The sequence below is a fragment of the Eubalaena glacialis genome, chromosome 3 (assembly GCF_028564815.1).
Source record: "Eubalaena glacialis isolate mEubGla1 chromosome 3, mEubGla1.1.hap2.+ XY, whole genome shotgun sequence".
NCBI lineage: Eukaryota > Metazoa > Chordata > Mammalia > Artiodactyla > Balaenidae > Eubalaena > Eubalaena glacialis.
In genome coordinates this window covers 107,544,686-107,566,004 of record NC_083718.1, presented here as the reverse complement: position 1 = coordinate 107,566,004, position 21,319 = coordinate 107,544,686, and the positions used below count along the sequence as shown (strand labels likewise).

General features: G+C 37.5%; 1 protein-coding gene across 1 annotated transcript in view; it reads right to left on the bottom strand.

The window, feature by feature from the left end:
• PLPPR5 (phospholipid phosphatase related 5) overlaps nucleotides 1-21,319 on the bottom strand; it is a 123,082-nt gene that overhangs the window by 65,127 nt on the left and 36,636 nt on the right. Inside the window, exons 2-3 of the mRNA XM_061186285.1 lie at nucleotides 18,365-18,497; nucleotides 12,524-12,774 (exon numbers count right to left, since the gene is read on the bottom strand). Coding sequence (XP_061042268.1) covers nucleotides 12,524-12,774; nucleotides 18,365-18,497 — 384 coding nt within the window. The remainder of the gene's footprint in view (nucleotides 1-12,523; nucleotides 12,775-18,364; nucleotides 18,498-21,319) is intronic.

The window sequence follows — 21,319 nt, the reverse complement described above, 5'->3', positions numbered from 1 at the left end:
ACTCATTCCAGCCATTGTGAAGATGAAGGCATACAGAGTACTTAGTGTGATGCTAGACAGTTACTTTTTAATAAATGGAATCTGGGAACAGGAGGATGGAATACAGAAGCAGTATGAAATACAAAAATTGGGCCCAGGGACTTGGCTCCATTTAGCCATAGCATCTAAGTAAGCTGGTGATGGTATATAAACCCTGAGGTGCACATCAGAGCATTGGCTCTGGGTCTAGGTCTGACTTTCCTATTCCTGTGCTCTAAGAGAAAATGCTTAGGGATCCCTCAGCTGCTTGAATCTCTACATTTCATATCGTCTGACTCTGGTCTCATCAGCACTAGGGTTTTCAATCTTAAGGAAACCAGCTGAATTTAAATCCCTATCGTTTCATGTCTGAGATTGACAACCTCCTTAAAATACTCCCTACGCTTTTAGCTTCTTTCCTTTTTAATTCCCTCTTTTCTCTCTATCAGGCCATTTTAAACTTCATAAGGAGTTGATATCAGTATGTACAGGCTGGATGCATTCTAAGTACTCAATATATATTTAATGAAATTGAAGTAAATAAAATCATTCTAAAGAACTGCTTCTGTAACGTTATTTTACTCTGTATTGTTTATTAACTCAAGCATATGGCTTCAGGTTGGTTTACAAGGTCTTTCTGATTTATTTATTCTTGCTAATCCTTAAACCTCACAATCCCTCCACCAACACACACACACCATATACTCCTAATGTGAGCTCCCCCCCTTTAGTCCATCCTAATTGTATCTGCTGTTTCTTGCTCCTGGCCTTTGCTCTCCCTGTCCCCTTACCTGGAATGCCTCTTCTTTACCTATTCAAATCATATTCATCTCCAAGACCCATCCCAAGTACCACTTACTTCTGAAGCTCTCCCCATGGTGCTTGTCAGAAGTGATCTCTTCCCTCCTGGACACTCAGTGGCTCCCACTGTCATTACCTGCTACACTAACAATCATATTTCACTTAGAGCTTTATTATGTACCATCCTCAGGACAAACTTCTCCAGTAGGCACGGTGATACTTCTAGGGCCCATGATACTTCTAGGGACCCATGAAACTGTCTTAATATCTTTTAAAATCAGAAGGAAAAAGTGAATATTAAAGAAAATGTTTAACGTATATTATTTACAAATTTATTTTTATAGTAATGAGGTCATTTTTTTTTAATGGCAGAAGGGGCCTATGAAGGCACACGTAAGTGCCTAGGGCCTACAAAAGTCGTAATGCAGCCCTGGCTATCTTATATTATATTGTCCAATGATAGTAAGTCCTCTTTTCCTAATTAGAATGTGCAAGTGCTGCCAGCAATCCCCAAGCTGGAGTTTGCTAACACCTAAGAAACCCCAGATGTATTAATGGAATGCCATGACATATTTTTCAATATTTCAACGAACCTAACAGAATAGTATATTTACCCATAATAAGCCCACATGCACTAACTAAAATGTCAGTACTCTTTGCTTTTGGCTGGAACTATATTAAGTCAGTTGGCAACACTGGTGATCTCATGCTGCTGAGGGGTTCTGATATGTTGTGGAACGCACAGGAATTTTTGTGATGTGACCAGAAAACCAGATGCCACTACAAATCCACAGGTCAATCACGGAATACTCAGATATAAGTGTCACTTACAGAAACCAGGTAAAATTAAGGTGAAGAGGCAGAGTATCCATGTGTCTTTAATCATTCACTGCTTGTTATTTAATAATTGTATGTGTGCAATTTTTTTTTTGTGTGTGTGCAATTTTAATAACTGTATTGTGCAGTTTCAAAGCAGCATATTATAGTTTTATTATTATGGACCATTGTTTAATATCTGGGCCTAAGATGCGATGGGAAAGTGTTAATGTGTTAAATAGAAGATTTAAAGACATGGAGTTCTTGGAGGAGTGGCGGGGAGGGGAAAGGTAAACTATAAAAGGGGTCTATGGTAGTGAAAATACTGCAACCCCATGGGTACTTTGCGGATACCTTTCGTACCTTCTCTACCCGTTACCAATAACACGTAGCTGAAGGCTGACAGCAGAACCGTCAATCGGCTAATATCAGTGGTTGCAGCACAGGTAGTCAAGTAATAGCACAGCAGCCACATTATGAGTGGGTGCTCAGTAAATACTTTTTGATATATTATCTAGTAGACTAAAATTTGCTCATTTGAAATCTAGAGCACAGGGACCTTATACATTTCAGTGTTAAATTACTCCTGAGCAGGGAAGATTTAGAGGAATGGCTTTCTGAGGGCAGCCAGGTCTCACCAGCCAGTGAAGACAAATTCGTGAAGGCAGCCCAGAGCTTTGCTTTTCACCCACCCCAATCCTTCTTCTCCAAACACAGCCCCCCACCAGTCAGTCTCATGGAGCCAACTGCTGCAAGTAAGGCATGCTCCCCCAAATTCCTGTACCCCAGAATGAAGGCCTGCTCGTGCCCCTATGCAGAATTAGGTAAAACATCACAAAAGGAGGGGTAGACACACCAGTGGGCTGTGTTTATTTAACTCTGGTCTTGGCAGCCTGCAAGCAGTCATTGCTGCACGTGGGACCTTGTGCGCTTATTATAAAAGATGGCCATGTGGGAAGTGACAGTAGGATGATACGAATGATCTGCCAACAACGAGGAGGAAGAAGAGAAGAAAATGATATTTTAGAGTTTTCCACTAATATTCTGGGAAAAGACTGTAGTAAATTGTTTAATGTTCACAAATTCCTCCTTTCCCAGCATATTCAGCTCTTTATAATCTGACTTTGCTGTGCCTCCCATCTCTAGGCGGAGACTGTTTCTCCATCCCCATCAATCTGGGCTGGCCTTGTGATGTGCCTGGATCAAGAGAATACAGAGACGGGGATGTTGAACGAGTTCTGGGGCCTATGTCTCAAGATGCCTTACAGCTTGGACCTCTGCCCTTTTGGTAGGCTGCTCTAAGATTCTGTCAGGGAAAACAACCTGTGAGAAAGGCCTCTTGAGAATGAGAGAGCCCAGCTATTGGGGCTGTCCCAGCTCAGTCCACCCCCAGCTGACTGGTCAGCTGAATGCAACCCATGAGAGAAGCAAAGAGGATTGACTACCAAGAAAACCACAGGTCAGCCTACAGAGTCCTGAGGATAATAAATTCTTGTTTTGAGGTTAAGGGTGGTCTGTTATGTGGCAACAGACAGTGGGAAAAGACTAATATTCAATAAATGTAGCTGACCCTTCCCTTTTTTAAAAAAGATTTTCAGAAAATCTAAGGCCAGAATTGGAAGTGACCTAAAGAGACCATTCTACGACTTTTTGTTTCAATGGTTTATGAGGTTAACTGGAAAGTCATCAAATATTATGTCTCATTCTCAACTCTGGAGCTCATTTGACTTTAATCAAAAAAAGCTTTATCCATTTTATATGAAAAGAAATACCACACAGCTAAATTTAAATATTATTCTAATGCAACATAACACTGAATTATAAATTTAATGGTTGAGGGTTAAATAACCTTTAGAATTTTTTCCTGGGAAACCGACAGCTTTTGCAAAAATAGGCATAGGACTTTCTTTTCTCCTGAAAGTTCTCAGTAAAGCAAAAGAGAACAACTCTGTGATCAAATTATCTCCAAAGCCTTAATTAAAGTCAGATGCTAAGGGAGAGTTCAAGTCCCTTAATTTTATTTACTAATCCACAAACAGAAGCAGCAGGAAAATATTCTTCAGTTCTTATTCACATAGTTCCTCATAGGACTCATTTATTTTTATTTATGTGTTTACGTACGTTTATAACACCTTCACCACATTAAACAAATCTCTCTCCCTAAATATAGCAATAAGCTTATTTCCACAGAGAATATTGAATATATGGCTGTCTTCCCCTATTTACCTACACGTCAAAATTCTGGCAAGCGTTTCATGAGACTGTATTAATTTGAAACACCCCAACATTTCTCTTATAAAGTTTCCCCAAGGTGTCTCCAGTGAAGCTGGGAAGAAATATATGTACAGGTTCAAACAGAACAGCAAATCCTGACTACTCCCTCCATCTGCAGTAGGAGTTATATTCAGAGTTGCCATGGCAGCCGCCCACACTTACACACACAAAGGGGTGGTGGAGAAGAGAGAAAAGCAGTTAGCAGAGAACAGAATCTATTGTTAAAACGACAGCGGTACCCTTCAATGTAATTACAAGCAGGAATGCTGACTTTTAGTCTGAACCGCTGTTTAACGACAGAAGATTTCCGAATGCTGGAGTGTTATTAATTTTTTTTCCTCTAAACATATCTACCATCTGAACCTTTGGTTTTAACTTTTATGTATGCTGAAATCATGTAGGACCAGGAGGGAATTCAGCTAACCACACACATATTAGGGCTAATATGATTTAATGATTCCCTCTCTGGAACATTTAGAATCATTGTAGCCAGGAAAAAGTGTGGTTCTACGGATCCGGGCAAGTTACTTCACCTTCTGAGTGTCCTCATCTGTAAAATGTGCATAATAATAGTTATGAGGATTCAATAAATTAATACAAATAATCAGTTATTACAATAATAATAATGATAAATAAAGAACAAATTTTAAAATACATAAATAAGAACTAGTAATGTATTAAATAAATTAGTAAAAGTAAAGCACTCGTGCCTGGCATATAGCAAATGCTCAATAAATGTTTGCTAAAAATAATTATCATTATTATTAAAACAGCTCCAAATGTTTATTACAGACTAGAACAGTATGGCTTATAATTCAGAAGCAGTTTAAATAAATGTCTTTAAGTAAGTTGCTAAAAAAAAAAAAAAAAAGCAAGGAAGAAGTTGCTAAAACAAATGCCAGCAGACACACCATTTTGGCAGAATAAAAAGACCAAGTATCTCACTATACTAACACATTCACCACCATTGGCACACCCTGATTATACAGTAAAATCTAACATCTATATCATGCTAAGATAACCATGTCACTGTATTTGGGGTCAGAGAGTATTCTAAAATTTGTCTAAAGTCATTGGCTTGATCACATGTGTATATGCAGATACATTTACAACTCATACCCAGATACAAATACAAACATCAGATTTAGATGTGATGACAATGATTGAAAAGTATTTTATGGCTCCTGATTCACTCAAGTTTTAAATCTTCATATTAAGGCTGAATGCTCCATATTCTAGGAGAGGTGGAACACGCAGTCAAGCAATTTAGTGAGTAGGAAAGAATACACATGGCTTAGAAGATTTCACATAAAGTCTAGAAGCACCTTCAAATGTGTAGCGGAAATCAGGAGATATTAGAGGAACACAGTTGGGAGCAGAGTGAGCTTAAGAAGGAAACTGTAACTGGAAAATTGTACAGAAGTCAGAAGAGAAAATGGATAGGATGGGATTTGATCCTTAACTCTATAAAAATTTCCTTGATGGCATTTTTTAAAAGTCCAGGTAGTGAAAAGTAATAAAGAGGAGATTGGTTCAAGATGGCAGAGTAGAAGGACATGCACTTACTCCCTCTTGCGAGAGCACCGTAATCAGAACTAACTGCTGAACAATCATCAACAGGAAGACACTGGAACTCACCAAAAAAGATACGCCACATCCAAAGACAAAGGAGAAGCCACAATGAGATGGTAGGAGAGGTATAATCACAATAAAATCAAATCCCATAACTGCTGGGTGGGTGACTCACAAACTGGAGAACACTTATACCACAGAAGTCCACTCACTGGAGTGAAGGTTCTGAGCCCCACGTCAGGCTTCCCAACCTGGGGGTCCGGCAACGGGAGGAGGAATTCTTAGAGAATCAGACTTTGAAGGCTAGCGGGATTTGATTGCAGGACTTCGACAGGACTGGGGGAAACAGAGACTCCACTCTTGGAGGGCACACACAAAGTAGTGTGTGCATCGGGACCCAGGGGAAGAAGCAGTGACCCCATAGGAGGCTGAACCAGACCTACCTTCCAGTGTTGGAGAATATCCTGCAGAGGAGGTGGGGGTGGCTGTGTCTCACCATGAGGACAAGGACACTGGCAGCAGAAGTTCTGGGAAGTATTCCTTGGCATGAGCCCTCCCAGAGTCCACCATTAGCCCCACCAAAGAGGCGGGTAGGCTCCAGTGTTGGGTCGCCTCAGGCCAAACAACCAACAGGGAGGGAACCCAGCCCCACCCATCAGCAGACAAGAGGATTAAAGTTTTACTTAGTTCTGCCCACCAGAGCAACACCCAGCTCTACCCACCACCAGTCCCTCCCATCAGGAAACTTGCACAAGCCTCTTAGATAGCCTCATCCACCAGAGGGCAGAGAGCAGAAGCAAACAGAACAACAGTCCTGCAGCCTGTGGAACAAAAACCACATTCACAGAAAGATAGACAAGACGAAAAGGCAGAGGGCAATGTAAGAGACATAGGAACAAGATAAGATCTCAGAAAAACAACTAAATGAAGTGGAGATAGGCAACCTTCCAGAAAAACAATTCAGAATAATGATAGTGAAGATGATCCAGGACGTCAGAAAAAGAATGGAGGCAAATATTGAGAAGATGCAAAAAGTGTTTAACAAAGACCTAGAAGAATTAAAGAACAAACAAACAGAGATGAACAATACAATAACTGAAATGAAAAATACACTAGAAGGACTCAATAGCAGAATAACTGAGGCAGAAGAACGGATAAGTGACCTGGAAGACAGAATGGTGGAATTCACTGCTGAGGAACAGAATAAAGAAAAACAGAATGAAAAGAAATGAGGACAGCCTAAGAGACCTCTGGGACAACATTAAACGCACCAACATTTGCATTATAGGGGTCCCAGAAGGAGAAGAGAGAGAGAAAGGACCCGAGAAAATATTTGAAGAGATTATTGCCGAAAACTTCCTTAACATGGGAAAGGAAATAGCCACCCAAGTCCAGGTAACGCAGAGAGTCTCAGGCAGGATAAACCCAAGGAGAAGCACACTGAGACACATAGTAATTGAATTGATAAAAATTAAAAACAAAGAAAAATTATTAAAAGCAACAAGGGAAAAACGACAAATAACATACAAGGGAACTCCCATAAGGTTAACAGCTGATTTCTCAGCAGAAACTCTACAAGCCAGAAGGGAGTGGAAGGACATATTTAAAGTGATGAAAGGGAAAAACCTACAACCAAGATTACTCTACCCGGCAAGGATCTCATTCAGATTCGGCGGAGAAATCAAAAGCTGTACCGACAAGCAAAAGCTAAGAGAATTCAGCACCACCAAACGAGCTCTCCAACAAATGCTAAAGGAACTTCCCTAAGTGGGAAACACAAGAGCAGAAAAGGATCTACAAAAACACACCCAAAACAATTAAGAAAATGGTCATAGGAACATACATAGCAATAATTACCTTAAATGTGAATGGATTAAACGCTCCAACAAAAAGACACAGGCTGGCTGAATGACTACAAAAACTAAACCCATATATATGCTGTCTACAAGAGACCCACTTCAGACCTAGGGACAAATACAGACTGAAAGTGAGGGGATGGAAAAAGATATTCCATGCAAATGGAAATCAAAAGAAAGCTGGAGTAGCAATACTCATATCAGATAAAATGGACTTTAAAATAAAGAATGTTACAAGAGACAAGGAAGGACACTACATAATGATCAAGGGATCAATCCAAAAAGAAGATATAACAATTATAAATATATATGCACCCAACACAGGAGCACAATACATAAGGCAACTGCTAACAGCTATAAAAGAGGAAATCGACAGTAACACAATAATAGTGGGGGACTGTAACACCTCACTTACACCAATGGACAGATCATCCAAACAGAAAGTTAAAAAGGAAACACAAGCTTTAAATGACACAATAGACCAGCTAGATTTAATTGATATTTATAGGACATTCCTTCCAAAAACAGCAGATTACACTTCCTTCCTGGAACATTCTCCAGGTTAGATCACATCTTGGGTCACAAATCAAACCACAGTAAATTTAAGAAAATTGGAATCACATCAAGCATCTTTTCTGACCACAACACAATGAGATTAGAAATCAATTACAGGGAAAAAAACGTTAAAAAACACAAACACATGGAGGCTAAACAATACATTACTAAATAACCAAGAGATCACTGAAGAAATCAGAGAAAATCAAAAAATACCTAGAGACAAATTACAACAAAAATACGATGATCCAAAACCTATGGGATGCAGCAAAAGCAGTTCTAAGAGGGAAGTTTATAGCAATACAAGCCTACCTCAAGAAACAAGAAAAATCTCAAATAAACAATCTAACCTTACACTAAAGGAACTAGAGAAAGAAGAACAAACAAAACCCAAAGTTAGCAGAAGGAAAGAAATCATAAAGATCAGAGCAGAAATAAATGAAATAGAAACAAAGAAAACAATAGCAAAGATCAAAAAAACTAAAAGCTGGTTCTTTCAGAAGATAAACAAAATTGAGAAACCATTAGCCAGACTCATCAAGAAAAAGAGGGAGAAGACTCAAACCAATAAAATTAGAAATGAAAAAGGAGAAGTTACAACACACACTGCAGAAATACAAGCCACCCTGAGACTACTACAAGCGACTCTATGCCAATAAAATGGACAACCTGGAAGAAACGGACAAATTCTTAGAAAGGTATAACCTTCCAAGACTGAACCAGGAAGAAATAGAAAATATGAACAGACCAATCATAAGTAATGAAAATGAAACAGTGATGAAAAATCTTCCAACAAACAAAAGTCCAGGACCAGATGGCTTCACAGGTGAATTCTATTAAACATTTAGAGAAGAGCTAACACCCATCCTTCTCAAACTCTTCCAAAAAATGGCAGAGGAAGGAACACTCTCAAACTCATTCTATGACACCACCATCACCCTGATACCAAAACCAGACAAAGATACTACAAAAAAAGAAAATTACAGACCAATATCACTGATGAATATAGATTCAAAAATCCTCAAGAAAATACTAGCAAACAGAATCCAACAACACATTAAAAGGATCATACACAATGATCAAGTGGGATTTATCCCAGGGATGCAAGGATTCTTCAATATACGCAAATAAATCAATGTGATACACCATATTAACAAATTGAAGAATAAAAACCATATGATCATCTCAATAGATGCAGAAAAAGCTTTTGACAAAATTCAACACCCATTTATGATAAAAACTCTCCAGAAAGCGGGCATAGAGGGAACCTACCTCAACATAATAAAGGCCATATACAACAAACCCACAGCAAACATCATTCTCAATGGTGAAAAACTGAAGGCATTTCCTCTAAGATCAGGAACAAGACAAGGATGTCTCACCACGATTATTCAACATAGTTTTGGAAGTCCTAGCCATGGCAATCAGAGAAGAAAAATAAATAAAAGGAATACAAATTGGAAAAGAAGAAGTAAAACTGTCACTGTTTGCAGATGACATGATACTACACATAGAGAACACTGAAAATGCCACAAGAATACTACTAGAGCTAATCAATGAATTTGGTAAAGTTGCAGGATACAAAATTAACGCACAGAAATCTCTTGCTTTTCTATAAACTAATGATGAAAAATCTGAAAGAGAAATTAAGGAAACACTCCCATTTACCATTGCAACAAAAAGAATAAAATACCTAGGAATAAACCTACCTAGGGAGACAAAAGACCTGTATGCAGAAAACTATAAGACACTGATGAAAGAAATTAAAGATGATACCAACAGATGGAGAGATATACCATGTTCTTGGATTGGAAGAATCAATATTGTGAAAATGACTACACTACCCAAAGAAATCTCAGATTCAATGCAATCCCTATGAACTTACCAGTGGCATTTTTTACAGAAGTAGAATAGAAAGTCTTAAAATTTGTATGGAGACACAAAAGACCCCAAATAGCCAAAGCAGTCCTGAGGGAAAAAACAGAGCTGGAGGAATCAGACTCCCTGACTTGAGACTATACTACAAAGCTACAGTAATCAAGACAATATGGTACTGGCACAAAAACAGAAATATAGATCAGTGGAACCGGATAGAAAGCACAGAGATAAACCCACGCACCTATGGTCAACTAATCTATGACAAAGGAGGCAAGGATGTACAATGGAGAAAAGACGGTCTCTTCAATAAGTGGTGCTGGGAAAACTAGACAGGTACATGTAAAAGAATGAAATTAGAACACTCCCTCACACCATGCACAAAAATAAACTCAAAATGGATTAGAGATCTAAATGTAAGACCGGACACTATAAAACTCTTGGAGGAAAACACAGGAAGAACACTCTTTGACATAAATCACAGCAATATCTTTTTTGGCCCACCTCCTAGAGTAATGGAAATAAAAACAAAAATAAACCAATGGGACCTAATGATACTTAAAAGCTTTTGCACAGCAAAGGAAACCATGAACAAGATGAAAAGACAACCCTGAGAATGTGAGAAAATATTTGCAAACGAGTCAACAAAGGATTAATCTCCAAAATATATAAACAGCTCATGCAGCTCAATACTAAAAAAACAAACAACCCAATCCAAAAATGGGCAGAAGACCTAAATAGACATTTCTCCAAAGAAGACATACAGATGGCCAAGAAGCACACGAAAAGCTGCTCAACATCACTAATTATTAGAGAAGTGCCAATCAAAACTACAATGAGGTATCACCTCACACCAGTTAGAATGGGCATCATCAGAAAATCTACAAACAACAAATGCTGGAGAGGGTGTGGAGAAAAGGGAACCCTCTTGCACTGTTGGAGGGAATGTAACTTGATACAGCCACTATGGAGAATAGTATGGAGGTTCCTTAAGAAACTAAAAATACAATTACCATATGACCCAGCAATCCCACTACTGGGCATATACCCAGAGAAAACCATAATTCAAAAAGACACATGCACCCCAATGTTCATTGCAGCACTATTTACAATAGCCAGGTCATGGAAGCAACCTAAATGCCCATCAACAGACGAATGGATAAAGAAGATGTGGTACATATATACAATGGAATATTACTCAGCCATAAAAAGGAATGAAAGTGGGTCATTTGTAGAGATGTGGATGGATCTAGAGACTGTCATACAGAGTGAAGCAAGTCAGAAAGAGAAAAACAAATATATACTAACGCATATATGTTGAACCTAGAAAAATCGTACAGATGAACTGGTTTGCAGGGCAGAAATAGAGACACAGATATAGAGAACAAACGTATGGACACCAAGGGGGGAAAGTGGTGGGGGGGTGGGCGTGGTGGTGGGATGAATTGGGAGACTGGGATTGACATGTATATACTGATGTGGATAAAATGGATGACTAATAAGAACCTGCTGTATAAAAAAATAAATAAAATAAAATTAAAAAAAAAAAAAAAAGTCCAGGTAGTGAGTGGTAGATTAGCTTGGATTAAAAACTTTTAAAATGTTAAAATGCACACACCCTTATGACCTCCAAAATTACCGTGCCATCGTGAATGTTATGTACGATGCCATAGTTCCTCTCTTAAATTGTCCTTTCTTTAGTAACCTTTATTTCCAATCTCAAGTAGAGGTGTCACAGCAGATATTCTCTCTTTTAGAGATAAACTGACAAGATTGCATCAGGAGCGTTAGAAACATTTCCATAATCAAATAGCTCGCTGAAGGTAAAAATAATTCTGCATTTTTTCAAGTAATTAGAAATTATCAAATTTGGTTTCAAATTGGTCCTGAGGTCTCATCAATGAGCTGAAATCAGAAGTAGTTATTGGCACCGTTGGACAGGAGAACTCCAAAGGGAAAAATTTTCTGCACTTTTTACTGTAGCTATGGAAAAGCCTTCAAAGCACACTTTTGGGAGTTCAACCTTACAGCTGGCAAGGCACATTCTGGTGACAGAGGGAAAGACTGATGGATATAAATACTGGGGTCAAGAGCTGCCTGCCAAGGCTGCCCCTCTTCGTACTCCTGCCTGTCATTAATGCACTCAGCTGTGACCACTTACTTCCACCTAAATGTCCTAAGATAGCAGCACTTAGGGCCTGGCTCCTACCACTAAAATGATGGCAAATACTCAAGAATAAAGAAAATATATATGATTTTTAAGGGCATTTTGGTTAGTTCTATGAGAAAATATTAAAACACTCATTGAGATATTAAGATGATATAGTTACCAATAACAAAAGAACTTTCTGGAAAAAGAGTGCCTCTTTCCCCACCTTCACCAGAGAACATTAGAACTTGAGTAGGTGGCTAAGAGGCCTGGGTAGTTCTCTTAATTGCACTATTACAAGTTTATGGCAACTGCTATAGGACAAATTTGTTTCCATTAAGCCCTATTTAACAATAAAGACAAACATATTCTCAAACGGAAATGCTAATGGCTATATTTTTTAATACAACCAAATACCCACACATAATCTCACGAGAGTCAACTGACTTAATTTTATTCACAGTACAAACAGCTATTATGAAAAATAAATTAAATGTCCTGCAGAAAGCTGTTGCTGTGACTTCCATTATGGCAGGGAGAAATAATTTCTACTTTGGGAGAATTTACCAGAAAGACAAACTAAGAATGGTTTCTAATTCTTACTTACTGTCAGATACATAGCTGCATAGACACTGAGAGCCGCTTCTTTGGATGGAAATGTCTTCCTTGCTCTCATGATGAGATCCGGGTTGCCCGTGCAGGCCTCTTCCCCAATGATGAACTGTGTATACTGCTGACACCCAAGTGCCGTGTAGTTGGGTTTACACAGGGCGAGAAAATGTGGAGCCAGATTTCCTGTAACTACTTGTCCAGCATTTACAAAGATGTCTGTAGCAAACAGTCCAAACGTATAAATTCCTGAGGAAGAAAACACACCATTTTAACTTTTTGGTTTGTTGTGGTTCGATTTACAATACACCAAGATGGAAATATTTTAGGAACTATAAAATAGTTCCTACATACATATATATATACATACGGTTCCTCCCATTTCACTCCCTCCAGCTCCTCTCTTTGCTTTCTGAAGTAGTGGGAGTGTTAAATTATTTAACATATTGAGCTGTCTACCACTGGCTACATTTTTATGCACGGCAGGTTTATAAGACATAGGATAAAAGAAGAAAACATATTCTAAGGCCGTGTTTGGATAATGTGATTTTTTTTAAATGGAGACGTGTTTCCCTTGAGAGGGTTCAGTCTATCACCTTCTGCTAATGTTAGTAATCTTTATTTTTTCCCTATTTTTGAATTTTTTTTTTAATCTTACTAACATTAAGCAGAGCAGTCATCTCCCTTTGATTATGCCTCTTAAGCTCATTCAAACTGATATTAACTCAGCTGGAGGTGCCAATTAGCAGCAAAATCCAATGCCATCAGTCTTCATTTAAATATCATGGAAAATCTTAAGTAAAGCAGAATGTTTTCAGATTAATCTCTATATCGCCATCAGAAACACATTTTTTAAAGTCATATAACAGCTAAGTCCCGCCTTATCTTTTATGGCTTGAGTTTCAATTTATCAAATTTGGGACAATTTAGTAAATAATAAAGCAATTAGATTATAATGTTTAAATTATCTTCACAGTAGTAAAATTTATTTACTTTGTTTACCTGAAGGTATTAAAATTAAGTACATAAATTTTCCCCCTTTTGTAAGGAACATGCCAATTTACTCAAATACCAAAAATATTTTCTAAATTCAATGTCATTGGTCATTATTGCCAAAACTTATCTTTCCACTTAGATAGCATAGGTGAAATAAATTCTTTGGCATCATTGTCAATAAACTTACAGATACAATCAGCAAGGATGTGGTATCAATGTAAAGAAATCCGTTCTTTTATAATTTTGGGTAATAAAATCCATCAGGACATTTTAAAACTATGCCAAAATACTTCCCAAACAGTCGGTTCATTAAAAAGTCATATAATTCTATTATGATAATTAGATGCTTATTTTTCTTTGTCATATATTTCTGGATTGTTTGTTTCCTAAGCCTTTACATAATTATTGGCAGTTGTATTGCAAATCACCAGGATCAAATAATTTTCCAGAATTAGATACATGACTATCCTTTTCATTTTCAAAATATTATGCAACATTATGCAAGGTTCTTGCACCCAAACCTGCACATAGCAAAACTCTATGTGCATACAAACCACCATGAAACAAAGACCTTAGTTCTCTATTGAAAAAACTTACAAGGAAGCAATGAAAAGCTTTCTTTACACCTTACCAGCATTCCATGAGCCATACAAGTAAATGTTACTAAAATCAGAAATCTGGCAGAAGCAGAGAAATGGAAAAGAACAAAGCTCAATAAAATGTTACTGTATATACTCTGTCTTTCCAAATCTCATGGTCTAGTATGGGAATCTAAATGTCAAGTCTTCACCTCTCTTCTCTTGAAATCTAGGCTAAGATGTACTCATTTTATTTAACCAAACCATTCTTTTTATCTGGTACAATACGTTTTCCTGTTTAAAATAAAGAGGAATGTTTGATAAGGATATGGAAATGTCTCTTGATACTTGTAAAGTTCCCAAATGTGCTTTAGAATTAAAATAGTGCATCAGGCCCAAGGCCAATATTGAAGTTAACTACAAAGATACTTATTAAAGTGAGATCTCATGAGTGTATCCACTGTGCTGACCTCCAGAATAAAGTCACTATGAAGAGTGATGTCCTATTATGCCGTAATGCTTTGCGCACAAGCTTCCATTTTATTATAACAAACTAGAAACATCCAAATCATGATAAACAAGGAAACAAGAAACAAACCAAGCACTCCTAAATATTTTATAAAATCATATAAGAAGTAAGAAACATGCAGAGACTTAAAAGCACACTTTACTGTGTGCCATTCAGGCGGACTTCGTTTTACTGAGCTTCGCTTTACTGGGCTTCGCAGAGAGTGCATTTTTTTTTACAAATGGAAGGTTTGTGGCAACCCTGTGTTGAGCAAGTCTATTGGCGCCATTTTTCCAGTAACATTTGCTCACTCTGCGTGTCTATGTCACATTTTTAGTAATTCTCCCAATATTTCAAAGCTTTTCATTATGATTATATTTGCTATTGTTGATCTGTGATCAGTGATCTTTGATGTTACTATGGTAACTGTTTTGGGGCACCACAAACTGCACCCATACAAGGCAGTGAATTTAACTGATAAATGTGTGTGCTCTGACTGCTCCACCAACCAGCCGTTCCCCTACATTTCTCTCCCTCTCCTCAGGACCCCCTATTCCCTAAGACACAACATTATTGAAATTAGGCCATTAAAAATCCTACAATAGCCTCTAAGTGGACGAGTGAAAGGAAGAGTCACATATCTCACTCTTAATCAAAAGCTAGAAATGATGACGCTTAGTCGAAAGCTGAGATAGGCTGAAAGTTAGGTCTCTTGTGCTAAACAGTCAGCCAAGTTGCAAATGCAAAGGAAAAGTTCTTGAAGGATGATAAGAAAGCGGAACAGCCTTACTGCTGATAGGGAGCAAGTTTTAGTGGTCTGGATAGAAGATCAAACCAGCCATAATATTCCCTTAAACCAAAGCCTAATCCAGAGCAAGGCCCTAACTCTCTTCAATTCTATAAAAGTTGAGAGAGGTGAGGAAGCTACAGAAGAAAAGTTTGAAGCTAGCAGAGGATGATTCATGAGGTTTAAGGAAAGAAGTCATCTCCATAACAGGAAAGTACAAAGTGAAGCAGCAACTGCTGATATAGAAGCTGCAGCAAGCTATCCAGAAGATCTAGCTAAGATCATTACTGATTATCTACACTAAACAACAAATTTTCAATGTAGACAAAACCACCTTCTATTGGGAGAAGATGCCATCAAGGACTTTCAGATCTAGAGAGAAGAAAATGCCTGGCTTTAAAGCTTCAAAAGACAGGCTGACTCTCTTCTTTGGGGCTTATGCAGCTGGTGATTTTAAGGTGAAGCCAATGCTCACTTACTATTCTGTAAAGCCTAGGGCCCTTAAGAGTCATGCTAAATATACTCTGCCTTTTCTCAATAAATGGAACAACAAAGCCTGGATGACAGCATTATCTGTTTACAACATGATTTACTAAATATTTTAAGCCCACTGTTGAGACCTACTGCTCAGAAAAAAAAATTCCTTTCAAAATATTACTGCTCATTGACAATGCACCTGGCCACCCAAGAGCTCTGATGGAGATGTACAATGAGATTAATGTTGTTTTCATGCCTGCTGACACAACATTCATTCTGCAGGTCATGAGGAGTAATTCTGATTTTCAAGTCTCATTATTTAAGAAATACATTTCATAAGTCTGTAGCTGCCATAGATAGGGATTCCTCTGATGGATCTGGGCAAAGTTAACTGAAAACCTTCTGGAGAGGATTCACCATTCTAGATGCCATTAAGAACATTCATGATTCATGGGAAGAGGTCAAAATATTAACATTAAACAGGAATTTGAAAGAAGGTGATTCAACCCTCATGGATGACTTGGAGGGGTTCAAGACTTCAGTGGAGGAGGTCACTGAAGATGTGGTAGAAATAGGAGAAGAATTAGAAATAGAAGTGGAGCTTGAAGATGTGACTGAATCACTGCAATCTCATGATAAAACTTGAATGGATGAGGATTTGCTTCTATGGATGAGGAAAGAAAGTGGTTTCTTGAGATGGAATCTAATCCTGGTGAAGGTGCTGTGAAGACTGTTGAAATGACAACAAAGGATTTAGAGTATTTCATAAACTTAGTTGATAATGCAGCAGCAGGGTTTGAGAGGACTGACTACCATTTCTAAAGAAACTCTACCATGGGTAAAAAGCTATCAAACAGCACTGCATACTACAAAGAAATCGTTCGTAAAAGGAAGACTCAATCACTGTGGCTAACTTCATTGTTGTCCTATTTTAAGAAGTTTCCACAGCCACCCCAACCTTCAGATGCTACCACCCTGATCAGTCAGCAGCCATCAACGCTGAGGCAAGACCCTCCACCAGCAAAAAGATTACAACTCATTAAAGGCTCAGGTGATGCTTAGCATTTTTTAGTGATTTTAATTTTTAAAAGTATTTTTAATTAAGGTATGTATTTTTTTAAGACATAATGCTATTGCACACTTAACAGACTACAATAGAGTGTAAACGTAACTTCTATATGCACTGAGAAACCAAAAACTTCATGTGACTCACTTTATTGCCATATTTGCTTTATCGTAGTGGTCTAGAACTGAGCTCAAAAATCTTGGAGGTATGCCTGTATGTTCTTTAGAAATATGTGCATAAGTGAATAAAAATATTTTACTTAAGTAGGCATAATATAATTTAACAATATTTAGGAAGGTTCAACTTCATCAAAATACTTTAGTTCTGAGTATATTATTGCTTATTTTGTTATTAAATGATTCTCATGCAAAGATTAAATGGGTCAAGAACACAGTATTGATGCATGTGAAAAATATAATTTTTAAAGTTTCATATAAAATCTATGCCTTCAACAGTATAAATGAGGGCTGTGGGGATGTATAAGTTGATGGCAATAAAAAGAACAGTCTTAGATATGAAGACCTTTCATCTCCAGAGAGATTTAAAGGCATGATGACATTTGATTAGTCTTTAGTGGGTTTATATATGGATTAGGTGATCTGTGCATAATATCTCCAAAGTCTTCATCTTGTTCCCATCAATATGAGAAATATATTGAAGGGTTACAGTATCCGTAATCTTAATACTGATCAGAATTTATCTTAAATGTTATTTAGTATATATAGATGCACTTTTTCTTATTTGATAAAGCCAGGAAATAATCATCTATATTAAGTTTTATTGTTTCAGTTAAAAAAACCTGTCTTGGCCATGTGTCTTTTGAATTGAGATGATTTTCAGTAATTCGTCAATGTTCATATCATTAGTGCTAGAATTTGAGATTTAAAGTATCAGTAAATCTTGTCCCCTAATAAAATCACCAATACATTTTTGTAAAAAATGGTTTTTGTACCATTTTTTGTACCAATTTTTTGTAAAAAAAACACCTCAGAAGTAGTTCATGGATTGCTACTTATGATAATTAACAAATACAGCATTTATTTGTCCAGCTATTTTTCTTGTCTTTCTTGATGTTCGATAACCAACCTAGATTATCATTTCTACCTAAGCGTTGTTTCTGAAATTTAATAAACATAGTAAATTGTTTCTTTTAATTACGTAATTTTTAGTTTCTTTTAGAATTTAAATATCCAAGTATGGTGGATTTGTTTTCCTTAAAATAATATGGAAATGACACCACGAAATGGAGTTTTGCAAAACAGGAGAGAAAATAGTACGCAGTGTTTATTTTTAAAAACCAAATTGAAACATTTCAAAGAAAATATAACCTAATATTTGAATACAGTTAATATGCTGGTCATTTTAAAGGTTGGCTTATATATAAACATTGTTTCAGCAACAATAAAAACAATTCAATGAACACATACCAAGAAATCGCACAGTTCTTCTCACCAGTGGGTTTATATAGCAACAGTCTCCAGTTAAAATAGTTTTCTCCTGGTTTTCAAAATCCCTTGTGGCCAGTTGTAGGCAAAACACAGCAGTTTCTCCAACTATTATCTTCCAAGGAAATAAAAGATTAAAGAACATTAGAATTTAACCAGTATAAATGTAGAATATTTTTATTTTTAAAAAATGCAAAAAAAGGACTTCCTTTGAGTGGTAATAATCTCAATATAAACCTGAACCATATTTGGGTAACCAGACCCTTTTATTATAACCTTATCCCTATATATATAAAACCCATATTTCCCTCAATTCAAAAAAGTACTAAACTGATAAATTATGAATAAAAATGGACTATAACATTTTTGCTTTCTAAAAGACTTCATTAGAAGTGAACTATATGAATGATCTTTGCTTTAAGGATGCACTCATTTTTTTATCTGTAATTGAATTTCAAGTTTCATTTTTAAGTGATTATGTCTCATTTAAATTTGACTCTGCCATAGATATCAGAACAAATCTCAATGAAAATAATCTTGGGACTTCCCTGGTGGTCCAGTGGTTAAGACTCCACACTCCCAATGCAGGGGGCCCGGGTTCGATCCCTGGTCAAGGAACTAGATCCCACATGCTGCAACTAAGAGCCCGCAGGCTGCAACTAAAAGATCCCACATGCCGTAACTAAAGATCCTGCACACCGTAACTAAAGATCCTGCACGCCGCAACGAAGACCCGGTGCAAACAAATAAAAAATAAATACCTAACGAAATCAATATTTTTTTTAAAAAAGAATGCTTTTATTCAAAAAAAAAGAAAAGTATCTTGAAAGGATCTGATATAAATATACTAATATAAAATTATATTAATACTTTTATAACAAGAAAATATAATCAAAATAGTATATTATTCTATTCTGGGACATTATTAAGAATTGTAATCACTAATATATTCTTTATACTTTAGTATACATATGTCATTTTAATCGTCATAAAAACTGTATGAAACAGAGAATATTATCATACCTCTTTGACAAGGGAAAAAAACAAGACTTGGAACTCAAATGAATTGTCAAAGGCCACAGAGCTAGTGAGGAGAAAAATTAGGTTCTGATACAGATTCTTAACTATGTGATTTATGAAAGGATCTGGCTACCTTCCACTGGTGTTTGTACCATTTCATTAGTTTTTATACATGGTCTTTAAAATCACCCAGCAAGGTATTAGAACAAGTGTCATGTGTCATAATACCATTTTACAGATGAGGAAATGAAAGCTTGAGGAGGTTAAATAATTTGCTCCCCATAAGGCCAGTCAGAAGCCAAGCAGAAATTTCTGACTCAGCCCTAGATCTTCTGACTCTATTTAATACCACAAACAACCACACTAGAAATAAGATTATGAGAAAAGAAACCGGAGCCAATAGCATGTCTCCTAATTTGTCTGACCTTCTCTTTCTCTGACCTTTTACCTGACTCCTAATAACCACCTTTTTCTGCCTTGTTCTTGTGATGAAGGCTCTACCCTCTACCCTAGTTCCTATACGCAGATCCTGTATGTTTAGTCTCTGACTTGGTTACCCATTTACTTACCAGACTAAAAGCTGCTTTGTCCCGGATACTCTTCCCAGTTTTCCTAATGCTAACCTCTTGCTTGTCTGTATCCCTGCACATTGCATGTTTCTGAGTTTCCTGTTTGTGTCTTGAGCATATCTGTCAAAACACTGTCTCAGTCAATATTATTTGGCTGCTACTAAAAGAATCCCACTCAAACTAGATTAAGAATAGGGAATTTATTCTAAGGTTGGTGGGTTATCTCAGAACCTAGTGTGAAAGGGCACAGGATGAGGTTCAGGGATGGAAATTTCTCAGGAGTCCAGGCAACTACTCTCTCAGTCTCATTCTTCTTCTCTGGAGTCACGCTGTCTCTCATCTCAGCTCGTCTCTGAATGCCTGACTCACTCTTGTCTTTCTGTAGCCGCTTCTCCTGCTTCCTAGTGTACACGAGTGCTCCAGCAGTCTCCAAGAGCCCTGCTTCAACATGTCAGCTCAGTTCAAGGAAAATTCAACTAATTAGATTTATTGAACCCCGATTCAAAATTCCCAGAAGGTTCAGCTTGAGACAGGTGTCTCTTCGGTCCAATTAACCAAGGTTAAGAAGGTGTGATATGGTGTATGAAAACTGCCTGGTGGGTAGAAAGGTTAGTTCTCAAAAAAAGAGAGTTGCAGTGATGTCTACTTCAAACTCCCATCCATTATATCTTGCTGGACCTCCTCCGTGCTAGTCCTTGCCCTTCGACTAGCACTTTCTACCATGTTCTCTGGATACCGGCTTCTGTCTGCCTACCTGGACTTCATCTCATCAAATTCATGTGCCTAGGCCCTAGTGTCTGCTTTCCTTCAGTGGGTATGTCTGCTTCCCATGCTCTAATTCTCCCTCGCTCACTGTGACATCTGTGGAACTCCTCATCCAAATCATATTCTTTCTTAACTTCCCTCATCCCAACTTCCTAAGTCAAAACTCCCATTGCTACAACTCTCAGATAAATTCAAGTAATGAAAATAACACAATTCTTATTACGATGAATACCTAGATGCCTGAGTTAAGGACACTGCACTGATGTTTAAGGAAGGGTTTATAATCTAGTTGGGCGGACACAAGATGAGATAATTAATAATGGTGCAAGGCTGTAAATGCTGAGTTTTGACTGGTTTGGACAATAAGTGCCAGTAGAACATTTAGTAAGTGTCACTGAGTCACTGAGGGCATCTATGGTGGCCATGAAATGTGCCACTAGGATCTCCTGCTCTGGGCAGGCTCTTGGTCTGATGTTCCCAGTTGTCACTCCTCTGGATCAAATACTGAGTCCCTGATGAGGCCACACTTCCTGCAGGCTCCTCCTGGCAATGGTTAGGCATGGTGGGGGAATCCAGGTGAGTC